The sequence below is a fragment of the Moschus berezovskii genome, chromosome 3 (genome assembly GCF_049115385.1).
Source record: "Moschus berezovskii isolate FMDL1 chromosome 3, NW_MosBer_1.0, whole genome shotgun sequence".
Taxonomy (NCBI): domain Eukaryota; kingdom Metazoa; phylum Chordata; class Mammalia; order Artiodactyla; family Moschidae; genus Moschus; species Moschus berezovskii.
The window spans coordinates 87,083,782-87,100,168 of NC_142462.1; the positions used below are offsets into that span (position 1 = coordinate 87,083,782).

The 16,387-nt window shown below is 39.2% G+C and overlaps 1 protein-coding gene across 2 annotated transcripts in view; it reads right to left on the bottom strand.

Annotated features, from left to right (window-relative positions):
• Positions 1 to 16,387, bottom strand: part of STK17A (serine/threonine kinase 17a) — a 37,674-nt gene that overhangs the window by 12,632 nt on the left and 8,655 nt on the right. The window contains exons 2-3 of one of the 2 annotated variants that reach the window (XM_055421130.2): positions 14,084 to 14,296; positions 2,420 to 2,564 (exon numbers count right to left, since the gene is read on the bottom strand). In XM_055421130.2, the coding sequence (XP_055277105.2) occupies positions 2,420 to 2,564; positions 14,084 to 14,296 (358 nt within the window). The remainder of the gene's footprint in view (positions 1 to 2,419; positions 2,565 to 14,083; positions 14,297 to 16,387) is intronic. The other variant, XM_088834627.1, reaches the window with a different exon arrangement.

Here is a 16,387-nt window from a genome sequence, read left to right on the forward strand (position 1 = left end):
ACTTTACTGTGGTGTCTGGAAGCAAACCTGCAACTTCTCCGAGGCCTGCCTGCATCTGGCTGAGGGTCTTCAGTAAATCAGTCTTTGGGCAAACTGACTGCCCGGGTTCTTACTTACTGAAGAGTGTATTTCCCATTCTTGCAATTATCTCTTTTCATAGGGGCAACTCTAATAGTTGCCTAACCAACTAACTTCTGTCTCTGGGACAAGAATTGCCCATTTTCATCATCATGGGGAATAAAAATGGTCTATTGACTCAAAGTTACCATATATATTGGGGTTATCATTTTTTACAGGGCTTCCCAGGTGGTGCAAGTGGTAAAGAACCCACCTGCCAATGCAGGAGACATAAGAGATGAGGGTTTGATCCCTGTGTCAGGAAGATACCCTGAAAAGGAAATGTCAACCCACTCCAGTATTCTTGCCTGGAGAATCCCATGGACAGAGAAGCCTGACGGGCTACAGTCTATGGGGTTACAAAGAGTCTGACATGACTCAAGTAACTGAGCACACACCAAATATACATTTACCTCTGTAGCTTAGTCTTTCAAGCTCTTATCAAGACTGAGAGTCAACGTTATAAACACACTGTCACTGAGCAGATGGCTGTTAAAAGGACAGTAGACACTCTTTGTCCAGACTCACAGGGTCATGGAAGCCAACTTGGGAATGACCTTTTGGTAGAAATCAGTCCCGTCTACATGGCTGCCTTTCCAACCCCACCTCTGACCTTTCCCTCCACAGTTCACCAAGAGCCGAGCTGGACTATGTGTGTGAAGAGCTAGAGGGCAGGAGAGAGGCTGAGAACCCTCCGGGCCACTTTGTCTTCAAGCTCCTCTGGGTCTGGGAAACATGGAAGAGTCCTGTTTTCAACATCAAAGGCCCATCATCAAAGCCTCTATTAAATCTGGAAAGTATTCTACACCAAGTATACTGGGGAGAAAGGAATCCCGTTTATACTGAGTGTATTGGAGAGAAAGGGATATAATTTCCTTGTGTAAATACACAGTTGAACCTGGTAGTCAAGAACTTAATATTCACCCTTGACTGCTTTCAAGTAACATCAAAGATGCATGACACACGGTGTCGGCAACCTGTCTGACTCGCTACTTAATTAGTTCCTAGTCTGGATAATGTCACAGGTGGAGCTGTCATAAATTGAGAGCTCATTTCCTAAAGGTGTGATATTATTTAAATCGGGGTTCTGTTCGTGGAGGTCTTTTCTACATCATAAAACTAGCAAAATGTCACAAAATTAAATGTATGATTTTATAAAGTTGAGTGTGTAAAACCAAACATGAGAGAAGGCTCAGCACAAACACGACTTTGGGGAATTTTTTTTGCACGTGTGATACTGAGGCTTCTTAAAAGTCTGAGTTCACTGAAGCCTAAATTGCAAAGACCATCCCTTCCTGGCAAGTGTTCCCTCGGGAAGCATGGGTGGCTATGTCTTGCAGCAAGGATTTTTTAATTTCTAATGCACACGATACATTCAAGAGAAAAAACAAGAGCTCCAGGTGTCTGGCGCATGCTCTTAGGATTTCACCAGGTGCTAAGGCCACTGTAGCATCAGCCTCCTGGGACTAAACGTGAGTGCACATGTGTCCACACCTGCCTGCAAAAAACGTCCCACAAGCACTCCCATGGTCTACTGTGGTGTAACCGCCCACTTTTGACACTCCACTAAGAAATCAGTAACCTGGAGAAAAAGAACTGTTTACAGAATGAATTTACTTGATATCTTTCAGAAGAGAACAAGAAAATTTCCAAATTGTTTCCTTTCCCCTGTATCTTCCTGTAGGAAACTGGTATTCAAAGGAGTATCTATTCCCCTTCCATCTTATTTCAAATGAAATTGGACCAAATTTCCTTGAGGAGTCAACCTCCAGGTTACACACTGCACACTTCTCCTTGAGAGTGCTCCTTCATGCAATACAGACTGAACACTGCTGCTTATACAGAGCAGTATGGATGCAGTATGGCGTGTGTACAGCATGGTGTGTGTACGGTGTCAGAGCGTGCCATCCAGCAGCAGCTCTGGGTGGCGCCTGGATCCCCAGGACTGGCATCACCAGGAAGTCCACGAAGAGTCGGACACGACTCAGCAACTAAACCTCCACCACCAGCAGCATTTCAAGCCCTGTCTCCTCCAGGAAGCCTGCACCCACCCAGAAATATTGCTGAAGCTCCATTTCTAGGGAAAAGGGTCATTATTTATCTTTCCAGGGACACACGTGTGCATTCTCTCCCTGATAAAACTGGCTAGAGGATAAGAATAAAGATTCAACTCTTACTTCCTTGTAACTCAATGACACACACAGACCTGACAAATGTTTGAATAAATCATTGTGAAACATTTCACATCTGGGGTGTGATTCTCCAGCAACCTTAAAACTGGAAAGTGATTCAGTTTTCTTACCTTCAAATCAAGATGAACGACATCATGAGCATGCAGGAAGCAAACACCTTCTAAAATCTGTCTCATGAGTCTCTGAACATCTTTTTCCGTGAAGGCTTCATCTCTGTCTGCAACACACTGGTCAAAGATTTCACCTCCAGCCGCACTAGAAAAGAGAAGAAGCACAATTTAAGAGGAAAAGGACTCATTAAAAATAGTTGTCTTTTTGTTTCTAATATTTATACACATTAGGAATTCTTATTTAGATAGACTATTAATTTGAATGTGTGTAAACTTTTGTCTATTTACATGCTGAAATCCACTTTTTAAAATAAAAAGTAAAATCTTTAATATGAGCTCATTTTAGCATTTCCAAAGCTAAATAAAAACAGCTTAAGAACTTTAAGAACTAAACCTAAGTGGTAAAATATATTAACAACGTTTCAAGTAAAAAAAATTTCAAGAATTTTTGGTTACAGAACACATAAAAACACTATTTTCGCAAAAAATGCAAATAATGAAAATAAAGCAAATACCCGCCCCACTGATTACCCATTCCCCAATCTAAGAGCCACACTTAGAGGTAAACTCTTAGAACTTGGGCATACTCCATGCTTCCAGTTTTGTTTTTAAAAAACACTTAAAATGCATAAAAAAATATTAGTTTCGTGGATTTTTAAAGAACACATAAATGGTAACACAGGACACATTCTACTGATCCTGTACTATTACTTTTTTTAATTAAACGTGGCTTATGTGTTTTTTCCATGATGGTTTTTTTATCTATCTACCTCATGATTTTTCATTCCTGAAACCCTGTGAATAGATAAACCATAGTTTATATATGAAACGTCCCAAAAGGCAAATTTTATAGAGAAAGAGAGCACAGAAGTAGCTGCCTGGGGCAGGGGGGTGTAATGTGCATAAGGATGTTACTGGAAGCATACAAATGTTTTAAAACAGGTTTATTGTGATGGGTGTACATCTTGGTAAACTTACTAAATCCCACTGAATTACACACTTGAAGCCTGTGAATTATAGACCATGTAAAGTATGCCTCAATAAAATAATTTTAAAAACCTCATAATTTACTTAGCTTTGAAGGACATTTAGGGTTTTTTTTTTTTTTTGTCTAATTATTCATGATTATAGACAACATCGTGATGAGAAGGTGCATGAATGTTCTGGTCTGCTCCTGTGCCCGCAGTCTTCAACTTAGATACTGGGAGAAAAGTGCTGGAGTGAAGGGACTGTGCTTTTGAAACTTTGGAAGCTATGACTTAGGCTCACAAAAGAGCAGTATGGACTTCTAGTTTCTTCCACCCTCTGGCCAAAGCAACTCAGCTTCTGTTTTTTCCCTCTGAATAATTTTGCTAATAAAAAAAGAAATCATTTATAATTTTTCCTTTCCATTCAGCAGAAGTTCCATATTTAAACAATTTTTCCTTACCATAAATGACAACTCATGTTAGACTTCAAATTTTCCTTTCTGTGTTAAAAAAAAAAAGACTAGGTTGCTTCCATGAAGTTGCTACAGAATTAATTTGAAACATATAACATCAGGCAGCCATACTTCTGTCAAACAAAAGCTACTCATTCATTTCCTTTTCATAAGGTAACTTAGTTCTTTTTCTTTTTTGTTAGGGCAACCTATTCTCCAAATTGTGTCTAGATAAGGAAACAAAAATTTTCACAAAAATCATATAAGAACCTATTTAAGTTTAGTTAAAGAACTGCAGGTGATAAAAGTGAAAAGAAAATAATTCATTGGCTGGTTTAGATTTTCATTTTGGTTAAACCTATACAACTGACTCTCTTGTTATATTTTAATTACAGTATGAGAAAACCATATGTGAAAGCATCAAAACAATTTTTATGCAATTAACTGTAAAATGACCATGACATATTCAGGCAAAGTTAAAAGTACTATTTAATTCGAAAGAAAGGAAACAGTGAGCACTTACAGCAAAAAAAAAATAGTAAATTCATGATAGCCTGACAGTGCTGTCTGCTGTGAACAGGGAGATAAGATGAGCTGAGTTCACTTGGTCCCCGGCAGCTACAGATGCACCAGGGCGCGATGCACAGTCAGGACACAGAGTCTGCACATTCAGGCTACAACCTGCTGAGTACACGCAGGATGGCCTGTGCTCCTCAGCTGAGACAGAGAACTATCTTTTGGTTGCAAAAAAGTTTCTCAATCTCAATTTTCTGTCCTCTGGGCCCCTCAGCTCAACACTACCATCCACAATAAAACGGAATAGAGCTCAATTTACATAAATTCAAGGATCTCTCTACCTAAGATTAAGAACAATTTGTTATTAGTCTTTTCCACTAGCTATTCACTCATTCTTGCTTTAATAAAAGGGTTTCCTCTGTTTTCCAAAACACAAGATATGAAGGGCAAAATTAGTTTTCTAAAAATTCTGAAGGCTATATTGGGTTGGCCAATGGGTTTTACCACAAGATCTTATGGCGGGGGGGTGGGGGGGGAAAGACTTGGAAGAACTTTTTGGCCAATCCAACACTTCAAACAGAGACTACTGTAAAGAAGCTATATAAGCCAGCCTTCAGTGATCGGTAAGGCTTACGTACCCTCCAGGTACAATGTACTATCACCAAGTCATTTTACCCTGCTTGCATTTAAGCCTGACCCGTTAACCAAATGTCATTTTAACTAATGGAACCAAGTTGAAGTTCTACTATGAAACAACCTGAGATGGGAAAAGCATCTGTCGAGTATGGCAACAGAAAATACAAGAATATTAACAACTGAAGCACCTTCACTCACACAGAAGCTCGGACAGCAGGAAGAATTTTGCTGGGCCCATCTTTCACTACAGCAAAATTTTCAGTTTTATTGTAGTACTCTAGTGGTGCTTATTTTCCATGACTTTAAATTATTCAGAAACTAAGTTTAATTCATATAACTTTTTATCCAAATATTTTTTTTACAGAATGATTAACTGAAGGACTTTTCAAAAAATTTTACTGAAACTATTTTTATGGAAAATTTTAAGAACTATGAGTTTCAACTTTCTAGCGGTCCTCAGAAAATTATAAGTATCTCTTTGTTTACATTATTCAGAGTCATATAAATGATGTTTAGAAGGTAAGAGTAACCGAGTTCCCCTGGCGGCCTGCACCTTAGCGAGCTTATAGCTCCCAACCTCACACCAAATACTTCTTTTGCTATCTAAACTAGCATTTCCATTTCTATCCTGCTTAGAGGCCCAGTATGGATCTTTACTCCCTCACTATTCAAATTTAACAAATATCATTCAAATATATTAGAGGCCCTGTGCTATGTGCTAGGGATAAAGAGATAAATTATGAATAAGCATGTATGAGATTTCTTGTACTAGTGGGGAAGAAAAAAATGAAAGATATTTTTAAGAATATGGAAGATCCCCTGGAGGAGGAAATGACAACCCACTCCAGTATTCTTGCCTGGGAAGTCCCATGAACAGAGGAGCCTGGTGGGCTACAGTCCATGGGGTTGCAAAGAGTTGGACACAACTTATTGACTAAACAACAACAAATGCATAATTATATATAGATATGAAATTACACATCAAGTTATTGATAATTTAGCAAGTGAGCAATTAATTGGAAGGAAAAAATATTAGAAAGATGATACTTATTCTCAGTCTTTAAGAATGAACAGGAATCTACTAGATGAAATGGCCAAGAGAGAGGGGACTTTCCTGGTGATCCAGTGGTTGAGACCTCCCTTTCCAATGCAGGGGATGTGGGTTGGATCCCTGGTTGGGGAGCTAAGATCCCACATGTCTCAAGGCCAAAAACTCAAAACTTAAAACAGAAGCAATACTGCAACAAACTCAATAAAGACTCAAAAACAAAAACAAAACACCTCAAAGAGTCCATACTAGGAAGTGTGGACATGTATGAGGGTGGTGTGAAAATAAAGGATACACTCCAGAAGGATAAGTAGCTACTTCCCCTTGCAGCCAAATGCTATGGAACTTGCCCTCTAGCCATAAACAATGAGCCAAGTACATGAATCAACTATTTTCAGACAGAAGAACAACAGGCAGTTAAAGACCATTATCCCTGAGGTGGGGGCACAAACAAGCTGAGCTCTATGCTCAGCTGGTAAAGAATCCACCTGCAATGTGGGAGACCTGGGTTGGGAAGATCACCTGGAGAAGGGATAGGCTACCCACTCCAGTATTCTGGCCTAGAGAATTCCAAGGACTGTATAGTCCATGGGGTCACAAAGAGTTAGACACGACTGAGAGACTTTCATTTCACTTCCTACTTGGAGGTAATTTATGGAATGGGGTACAGGGCAGGGGAGGAACCCAAGCAGAATATGGCAGGCAGCCTTGCTAAACTGAGAAGGTAGGGAGATGGGCAAGGCTAAGGCAGCTAGATCTCGTAAGCAGAGTACCAGGGAGGAGGGTTCTACACAGAGAGAGATCTGTAGACATCTGTTCAGTCATATCCCAGAATCTTACACAAGATACTTATATGCACATTCACTGGGTAAAACTGTGAGGTCAGGCAAAAAACTGCCAGGAAAATCATAAGCTGAACAATTCTTAACATTCACAGAGGACAGAAGATATTTGAATGTTGCCCATTTTGAGTAGAAAAACCATGCCAAGCACCTGGGGCATTCAGAAGACCCCCCAGGATGCCATATTATAGTATTATTAAAGGCTAAAGTACTCCTAGACCTGCACTAATAAGGCTGATCCACAAGTAATTTAACTGCCTGCCAAAATAAACACCACCATTCTTTTAGTGGAAGATCATAAAATCCACCCAAGCACTATGTCATTCTAAACATCTGGCATCCTTCCAAAAATTACTAGACATCTGAAAATGCCACAACTTACAACTAACAGGAAAATAAAAACAGATCCAGAGATGATGGAATTGCTAGGTAAGGACTTTAAAACAGGTATTATAAATACACCCAGGGATTTAAAGTAAAATATGAACATAACATGGAGATAGAAAGTATGAAAAGAACCAAATGGAACTGCTAGAGATAAAAAAAAAACAAAAACATTTATAGTGCAGATTTCACTGGACTTTAGAGCAGATCAGACCCTACAGAAGAACCAGCAAATCTGGAGACAGAAATGGAAGCCATCCGTCTAAAGTATGGGTGGTGAGGTGGAGAAAATAATAAACAAGACCTAGGGACCTGAGTTATGAGAAACCTAGACAGAATATTAAAGAGCATTACTTTGCAGACAAAGGTCTGTATAGTCAAAGCTATGGTTTTTCCAGTAGTCATGTACAGATGTGAGAGTTGGACCACAAAGAATGCTGAGCAGCAAAGAACTGACGCTTTCAAACTGTGGTGCTGGAGAAGACTCTTAAGAGTCCCTTGCACTGCAAGGAGATCAAACCAGTCAATCCTAAAGGAAATCAACAACAAAGGGATTTGAGTGACAATATGGAACAGTTTGTGCTTAGTCACTTAGTCGTGTCTGACTGTAGCCTGCCAGGTACCTCTGTCCATGAAGCTTCTCCAGGCAAGAATACTGGAGTGGGCTGCCATGACCTCCTCCAGGGGATCTTCTCAACCCAAGGATCGAACAGTTTAACACACCGTAATTGAAGGAACAAGATAAGTGGGGGCAAAAAAACTCTCTTAAAAATAATGGCTGAAAAATCCCCAAATCTGTTAAAACCTAAAGATCCACATAGCTCAATAAACCCCAAGCAAGATAACAAAGAAAATCAAGGCACATTTTGCACAAATTACTGAAAACCAGTGTGAAAGAGAAAAATCTTTAAAAAGGCACATGTACAAGGGAATTAAGAATCAATGCAGACTTCATCATAAGCAATGTAAAGCAGGTGACAGTACAATGACATCTTAAAGAACTGAGAAAAAAGTGTGCCCAGGATGGAAGGTGAGGTTGGAGAAGTGCTAGCAGTAGATGAGACAGAAGTCAGACAAAAAAGCATGGGATATGGTCCAAACAACCTGAAAAGTCCTGAGTAAGGCAATGATGGTTGGTATATAATGCTAAATGTCTCCTCCAAGGGCACTCGTGAGACTCCCCCTTGGAGTAAAAGTGCACAGCTCATAGCTAAAGGCTTTGGACTCATATACTCTTGTGCTACATCTTGGCTCTACTACTTGTCGTGTGATCTTCAGTTCAGTTCAGTTCAGTCGCTCAGTTGTGTCCAACTCTTTGCAACCCCATGAATCACAGCACGCCAGGCCTCCCTGTCCAGCACCAACGCCCGGAGTTCAATCAAACTCATGTCCATCGAGTCGGTGATGTCATCCAGCCATCTCATTCTCTGTCGTCCCCTTCTCCTCCCGCCCCCAATCCTTCCCAGCATCAGAGTCTTTTCCAGGGAGTCAACTTGTTGCATGAGGTGGCCAAAGTATTGGAGTTTCAGTTATTATTCTGATATTTTTCTCACATATAAAATCTTGTTCTAAAATTTGTAAATAAATTCAGTTGCAGCATTCAAACTCAGTATACTGAAGTCAATGTGCTCCTTTTATATAGTAACAATGAACTATCAGAAAGAGAAATCAACAAAACAATCCCATTTTCAGTAACATCAAAAAGAATAATTCTTAGGACTATTTTTAACCAAGAAATCAAACATCTGTGCATGGAAAACTAAGACGCCGGTGAAAAAAACTAAAGAAGACACAAATAAATGGAAGGATAGTCTGCTCATGATCTGGAAGAATTAGTATCATTAAATATCCATGCGACCCAAAATGATCTGCAGATTCAATGCAATTCCTATCAAAATTTCAATGGCATTTTTCAAACAGAAAAACAATCCCCAAATTTGTATGGAACTACAAAAGACTCCAAAAAGCCAAAACAATCTTGAGAAAAAACAAACCTGGAGGCATCTTCCCAGTTTCAAAATATACTATAAAACTACAGTAATCAAAACAGTATGGTATTGGCATAGAAATAGATATACAGATCAAGGGAACAGAACAGAGTGCTAAGAAATAAAAACATGCACATTATCATCACTTTATTTATGATGAAGGAGCCAAGAGTACAAAACAGGGAAAAAATAGTCTCTTCAATGAATGGTGTTTGGAAAACTCAATATTCATATGCAAATGAATGACTCTTACGCACACACAAAAGTCAACTCAAAAGGATCAAAGACTTGAATGTAAGACCTGAAACCATAAAACTCCTAAACATTGGGGATACCATTCCTTAAAATCAGTCTTGGCAATGATATTTTTGGTTTGACGACAAAAGCAAAAATAAACAACTGGGACTACATCAAATTAGAAAGCTTCTGCAGAGCTTAGAAAATCATCACAAAATGAAAAGGCAACTATGAAGTGGGAGAAAATATTTGCAAATCATATATCTGATAAGGGGTTAGTATCAAAAATATATAAAGATCTCCTACAGCTGAATACCAAATACTCAAATTTTTAAAAAATGGGCAGAGGAACAGTAGACATGCTCACAAAGAAGATGTACGAATGGCCAACAGACACATGCACAGGTCCGCAACATCACTAACAGTCTGCTGCTGCTGCTGCTAAGTCACTTCAGTCGTGTCCGACTCTGTGCGACCCCATAGACGGCAGCCCACCAGGCTCCCCCGTCCCTGGGATTCTCCAGGCAAGAGCACTGGAGTGGGTTGCCATTTCCTTCTCCAATGTGTGAAAGTGAAAATGAAGTTACTCAGTCATGTCCGACTCGTAGCGACCCCATGGACTGCAGCCCACCAGGCTCCTCCGCCCATGGGATTTTCTAGGCAAGAGTACTGGAGTGGCTTGCCATTGCCTTCTCCGTCACTAACAGTCAGGGAAATGCAAATCAAAACCACAGTGAGCAATCAACTCACACCTGTTAAGACGGCTATCATCAAAAAGACAAAGAGACAACATGTGTTGGCAAGGATGTGGAAGAAAGCGAGCTCCTGTGCACTGCTGATGGGAACATAAATTGGTGCAGCCACTCTGGAAAACAGTATGAAGGTTCCTCCAAAAATTAAAAGCAGGACTGCCATATGATCCAGCAATTCCACTTTTGGGTATGCATCCTAAAGAAATGAAAACAGGATCTCAAAGAGATATCTACACTCCTGTGCCTTATTGACAATAGCCAAGATACAGAAACAACCTCAAGTGTCTGTCAAAACATGAATGGATAAAGAAGCAGCAGGGTATATACAATGGACTATTATTCAGCCATGAGAAAGAAAGACATTCTACGTTCGCAACAATGTGGATGGGACTTGGGGCATTACGCTAAGTGAAACAAGTCACACAGAGAAGGACAGATACTGTATAACACTTATATGTGGAATCTAAAAAAGTCAAACTCACAGAAACAGCGATTAGAACGGTGGTTACCAGGGACTAGGGGGTGGGGAATAGGGGAGCTGTTGGTCAGAGTATAAACTTCTAGTTAGAAGGTAAGTTCTGGGGATCTAACGTATCTATAATTATTATAGATAATAATACTGCATTATATACTTAAAAGTTGCTAAGAGAATAGATCTTCAATGTTTTCACCACAAAAAAGAAATAGTAATTATGTGATGCAGGTGTTAGCTAATGCTCTAATATTGTAAGATATAAGTATATCAAAACATTGCAGACCTCAAACTTACAACATGTTTTATCTCAATTATATCTTGTAAAGCTGGAGAAAATTTTAAAAACTCTTTCACTAAACATTTTTTGGAGTGAAGGGCTTATGCTGTTTCACTTTCCTCTTACCAGCGCCCATCAGTATCCAGTGTGCATGGCAGGCAGAATGAGGAACACAGCAGCCATAATCCTGTCTGTTTCCATGACAACACCACCTCAGTGTCTGAAGTCTAATTCTAAGACTTCCTCTTCAAGCAAAATGCATAACACGAAAAATTTTGGCCAAACCATATGGTTTTGTGCTTCTAGAATCATGACCATGAAAGCAACAGAAGCCACCAAAAGTTTCTAAGCAAGGGAACAGTATCACTACATCTATACGTTGGTTACCTACCCAATGGGAGCCTGAGGGACGCTCTAGGGTTGAAGTCAGGGGGATCCACTAAGCAGCTACAGGGAATGTCCACAGAAGAGGCAGTGTGGACCCAACACAGGGGAAAAACAGCAAGCACAAAGGAAAAGGCACCAGCAGGGGAGAGAGTTAAGTGGAAGACTCGGTAATTCAGTATAGAAGAGCATTAAGGGAGATAAAGCAATCAAGGATAGAGCCAAGGTTTATATTTAAGTGATGAAATAAATAGGGACACCAGTGGAAACGGGGAACAAAATACAGGCATTAGAAGCACAGCAATGAAGGGGTGCACACACACTGATCCTGCACTGGTCACAATGTGCAGGTGGATTAAGGGATATGCACTAGGCAGCTGAAGCTTAGGGAAAGGTCTAATGTTGGAGAAAAAGACTTGGAAACACCCAGCATGTAAATAATAGCTGAAGCCAGAGAGTTATCATCCAGGGTAAATGCGCAGGTCATAAACGCATGACAAGGGTAATACTAATGAACTGTGAGGAGCACTTATGTAGTTGAAGAAGGGGGAAAGGCTCTAAGATTAAAAAAAAAGAGAGAGCCATGAGAGCTAAGGAAGAACATAATTTCAAGTGAAGATGGTATAATATTGAGTGTTTCAAGAGCGTAAGCAGCAGAATGAACACTAAAACGAGGAGATCGATTCCCACAAACAGGGCTGATGACCTCATGAAAGTTTTAGAGGAGCAGATGGCATCATATTGAAAAGTGATGGAGTATTGGCAGCTAAACAAATGGATGGTTCAATGAAGTAAAATTGACTAGAAGGTGAGGAAAGCTGTAAATTCAGAAGAGAAGGGCAGGACAATAGTTCAAAAGAGTCCAAGCTGAGGACCAGGAATTTTAGGAGAGAAGTGACTGAATTATTGGAAGATGGATGGAAAACAATCACTTGAGGTGGGAGGGACTCTCAGAGAGGTTAGAAAAGTGAGTAAAACACACAACACAGGTCCCAGAAGAGGCAGGAAGAGAATTAAAGAACAGAAGTCAAAGTCTTCGCCTTGGAGTTAAGGAACGGAACCGCTTCCTGGGAACAGAGGAAAGGCGGTGAGAGTGTAGAGTGGGTGATGCTGAGCAGTGTGGATCTGATGGTCTTTATCTTTTCAGTAAAGAAGAGAAGGCTTGGTACCTAACAAGTGGGAAGTGGGTGACAGCACATGTGATCAAGGATTTCATAAGCTCCTGCCCTCCTGCTGGGGATGTTAAAAGAAGGGGATGAGAGATTAGGTAAAGAATTGCAAAACTACACCAAGAGCCCAGCTGAGGATGGAATTCTTCCTCGTGTAATAAGCAGATGGAAGGCTATGCAAATCCTCCCAAGAATGGGCAGGAGGAGGGACAACAGCTTAGGTCCTGTGTTTTAAACTGGCAGAATGGATTGCAGAGGAAGAGCAAGAAGAAGAAAAGAAAGCATAATATGAGATACTGGTGAGGGATTAGCTTCAGTAACTACCCCAGAAGTGAAGGGAGTGTAAGGGAAGTGAAGGCAAGAGATGATGGAGGACCAAGGGGAGACAGGAGGGAAGGTTAATAGCAGGTTCTATGAGATGGGGAGAGAGATAAGATGATGATCAGAGCATCACATTTCAGACAGTCCCTTTCAGATCAATTTCCAATTCTAACCAACCCTTTCCAGAACAAACTGAAGACCAGAAACCTCTAAACCAAGGTTTTTTTGAAAATGAAAAACAACTTCATTGAGATATAATCCACATAGACTACATTTCTTAACCATTCAACCATTTGTGGCTATTTCTATTACAATGAAAAATTCACAGTGGAAAACATGTTTACGCTTTTTGTTGTTCACATGTTTTTTTCTTTGAAAGGATTCCTACAAGTGAAATTATTGAATTAAAGAAATATATAAACACAATGCTCTTGAATTATATTATCAAGAGGAAGACACTATTTTAGACTTCTTTAGAAGCCATCCAGACTTCTCCCTCTATCAACTTATTTATGTTTAAAAGTTTATAGAGGAAGAAGTATTGCTTTACACAATTTTGCTGTTTTCTGTCAAACCTCAACATGAATCAGCCACAGGTATACATATATCCCTTCCCTTTTGAAGCTCCCTCCCATCTCCTTCCCCATCCCACCCCTCTAGGCTGATACAGATACCTATTTTATACACAGTACTTTACTTATGTCAATCCCAATCTCCCAGTTCAGCCCACTCCACTCTTTCCCCCTTGGAGTCCATCTGTTTGTTCTCTATGTCTGACAGGATTTCTTAAGAAGAAAAAACTGTCCTTCATGTTCCAAAGCTGTTTTCTCTGCTGTCCCTAGCTACTTACCCAAATTGAAAGCATGGTATGAATCCCAACAATTATTTCTGAAAGAAGGATTATTAACTTTGACCATATGAACATATAAAAAATTATATCAAATGCCTTTTGTTTTAATATTGTACCAGTTACCTTCTTAAGAAGGCCTCTAATAAGAAGGTAAGAGAACTTTACTTTCAAAAGAATTTAACTAAAGAATGAAGATGAAAAACACAACATATACGTATCCTTGCAAATCTGGGATATGTCGATAAATACACGAAAAAGTTTTGGAAACTCTTCAGATTTCCAGAGCACCAGGGCTTGCCAAGTGAGTGGCATGTATAAAGGAGTGTGGAACAGCAAACAAACTCAGTAAGGAGGACAATACTTACTATTCCAGAACTAAGATCATTTCCGACGGTGTCTCGTAGACTTCGTGTAAATTAATGACCCATGGATTGTCCTGGGCTAGCTCGAGTACAGCGATTTCATGAACTATTTCCATCCGACAATCTTGGCCTTTTCTTCTTTTTCTCATGAACTTGGCAGCAAATTCTTTCCCAGAATCTTTCTTTATGCATTTCCTCACCACTGCAAATTTCCCTCTAGAATTAAGCAAAACACACTCACTATTAAAGCTGACTTTTCAGAGGTGATAAATTTTAATGAAATTTCCAAACAGTCATCAGTGGATATTTAAATTTAGGTCATACGCAAACACTCAAGTAGCAATATAACTTGGAAAACGCCTCTCTATAAATAAAATGTAATGGGCAAATCTGCAAGATTCATTCTTCTAAATACAGGATAACCAAATATTTAAGCCAATATTTCTTTGCAGCATTATGTATATATAAATAACTTAATTTTTACACATTTATACATAAAATACTTTGAATCTGAAAAAAGCCATCTGACTTTTTAAGAGAAACTGGTTATCAAAATTCCTAAAATAATGGATTTCACTGTCACTAATTGACTCTAAAAAGACCCAATCACCTTCCAAAGTTATTTAAAGGTAGGGGTCTCATTTGCATGACATCATTTCAACTGCAGCATCAGCTGGAAATGTCCAGCTTTTCTATAAAGACAGATATAACAAGCCTTCTTTGATACACTCTGCTGCCATGTTATTACACTAATAAGTCACACAGGGGGATCAGCACAGCATATTGATTATGGAATAAGGTCTGGAATTAGATTTGGGCATGAATTCCAAACAGCGGCTCCATCCACTCACTTGATGCATGACCTTGGGCAATTTAAGCTCTAACTTAAGAAAAAAAATCTCATTTTCTTAATCTATAAAGGAGAACACAAACAGAATCTATTTCATAGGGCTGTTGTGAGAATTAAAGAATACATGTCAGCTGCTTAGCATGGTACTTGCCACATACTCAATAAAATATTATGACGCAAACAAATCACTGAGCTGTAATAATTATCACCCATAAATACCCAATACTCAAGCTGGAAGGCAACTTAGAAATCAAATAGTTTTTTTTTTTTTTTTTTAATCTACTGCCAAATGCCAAAGCCAATGTATTTCCTTCAAACTGTGAGGTAGTCTTTTCCTCTTGTGGGCACACATTATTTTAGTAAGGTTTTTATTACAAGCCTAAACCTGGCTTCAGAAGAGCTGTTGTCCATATCTTTTGCTGAGCGATAAAGAAGGACCAACCTGACAATCTATCAGGTATTGGACACAGCTGACGTGATCTGTTAATTGCTACTCCCTTTTCCAATTTTCAATCATTCCTCATCCCCTTAGGGTCTTTGCTGGTAAAATGCGTCAACCAAATCTGAAGCAACTGCTCCAAGTATAAGCTCAAAGTGCTTCCTGATTATTATTTTGCTGAGGTTGGCCCAATACAAAGTAATATGCCTTTTGAAAAAAAACTTGACAGGTTTTTCTTATTTCATAAATAAAACCTTTTCCTCTTGGATTCTTTCAAGCCAGTGTCTTGATACTATGTTTTAGAAATATACTTTAAAAAATTTCAATGCGAGGCTTTAATTTGCTGTTAAATTCTACTTTCTAGGTTTGGGCCCAGCATTCTAGACTACCAATGTAATTTTGAGGACTGATCCTTCCTTCTTTGCTACTGTTAACAACAAATTTGATGTTCATCCCCTCTGAATTTTTGTTACCATCAGCAATAAAAACGTTACATGAAAAATCCTTGGGCACAGCCCTACAGCTGATCAATTAGGTGGCAATCTACCTGGCAGCACCCTAATTCAGAACAAGGCTGTCTGTGCTCAAGAGGAACGTGCGATGAAAGATTCAACACTAAACTATGCATCACCGGCTAATGCCTCCTTTTATTTAGCCCCACAAAATCATTAGGCTAATGACATCTCCACTGAGTTTTAAAAGGTTCCTAATGATCTTTGGATTTCTTTAAGGAAGAGAAAAAAAAATCATTAATCATTTGATTTTTTTTATACCTGTATTTCTGAAGTTTCAAAAGAGGAAAAAGAGAAAGTCTAATTTGTAAAAATCTGACCAACATATAATTGACAACAAACATGTTGCTATTAAATTAGAAATGTCTGGGTTGAACTGCCCTCAAAAAACTCCCACAGCAAACACACAGGTATTTACTGTTACCACACCTAACACTCTAGGCAATACAGTCCTGTGTAAAATTATAGTAAAATACTGCTGCTTACATACCTGTCCTGAATGTATT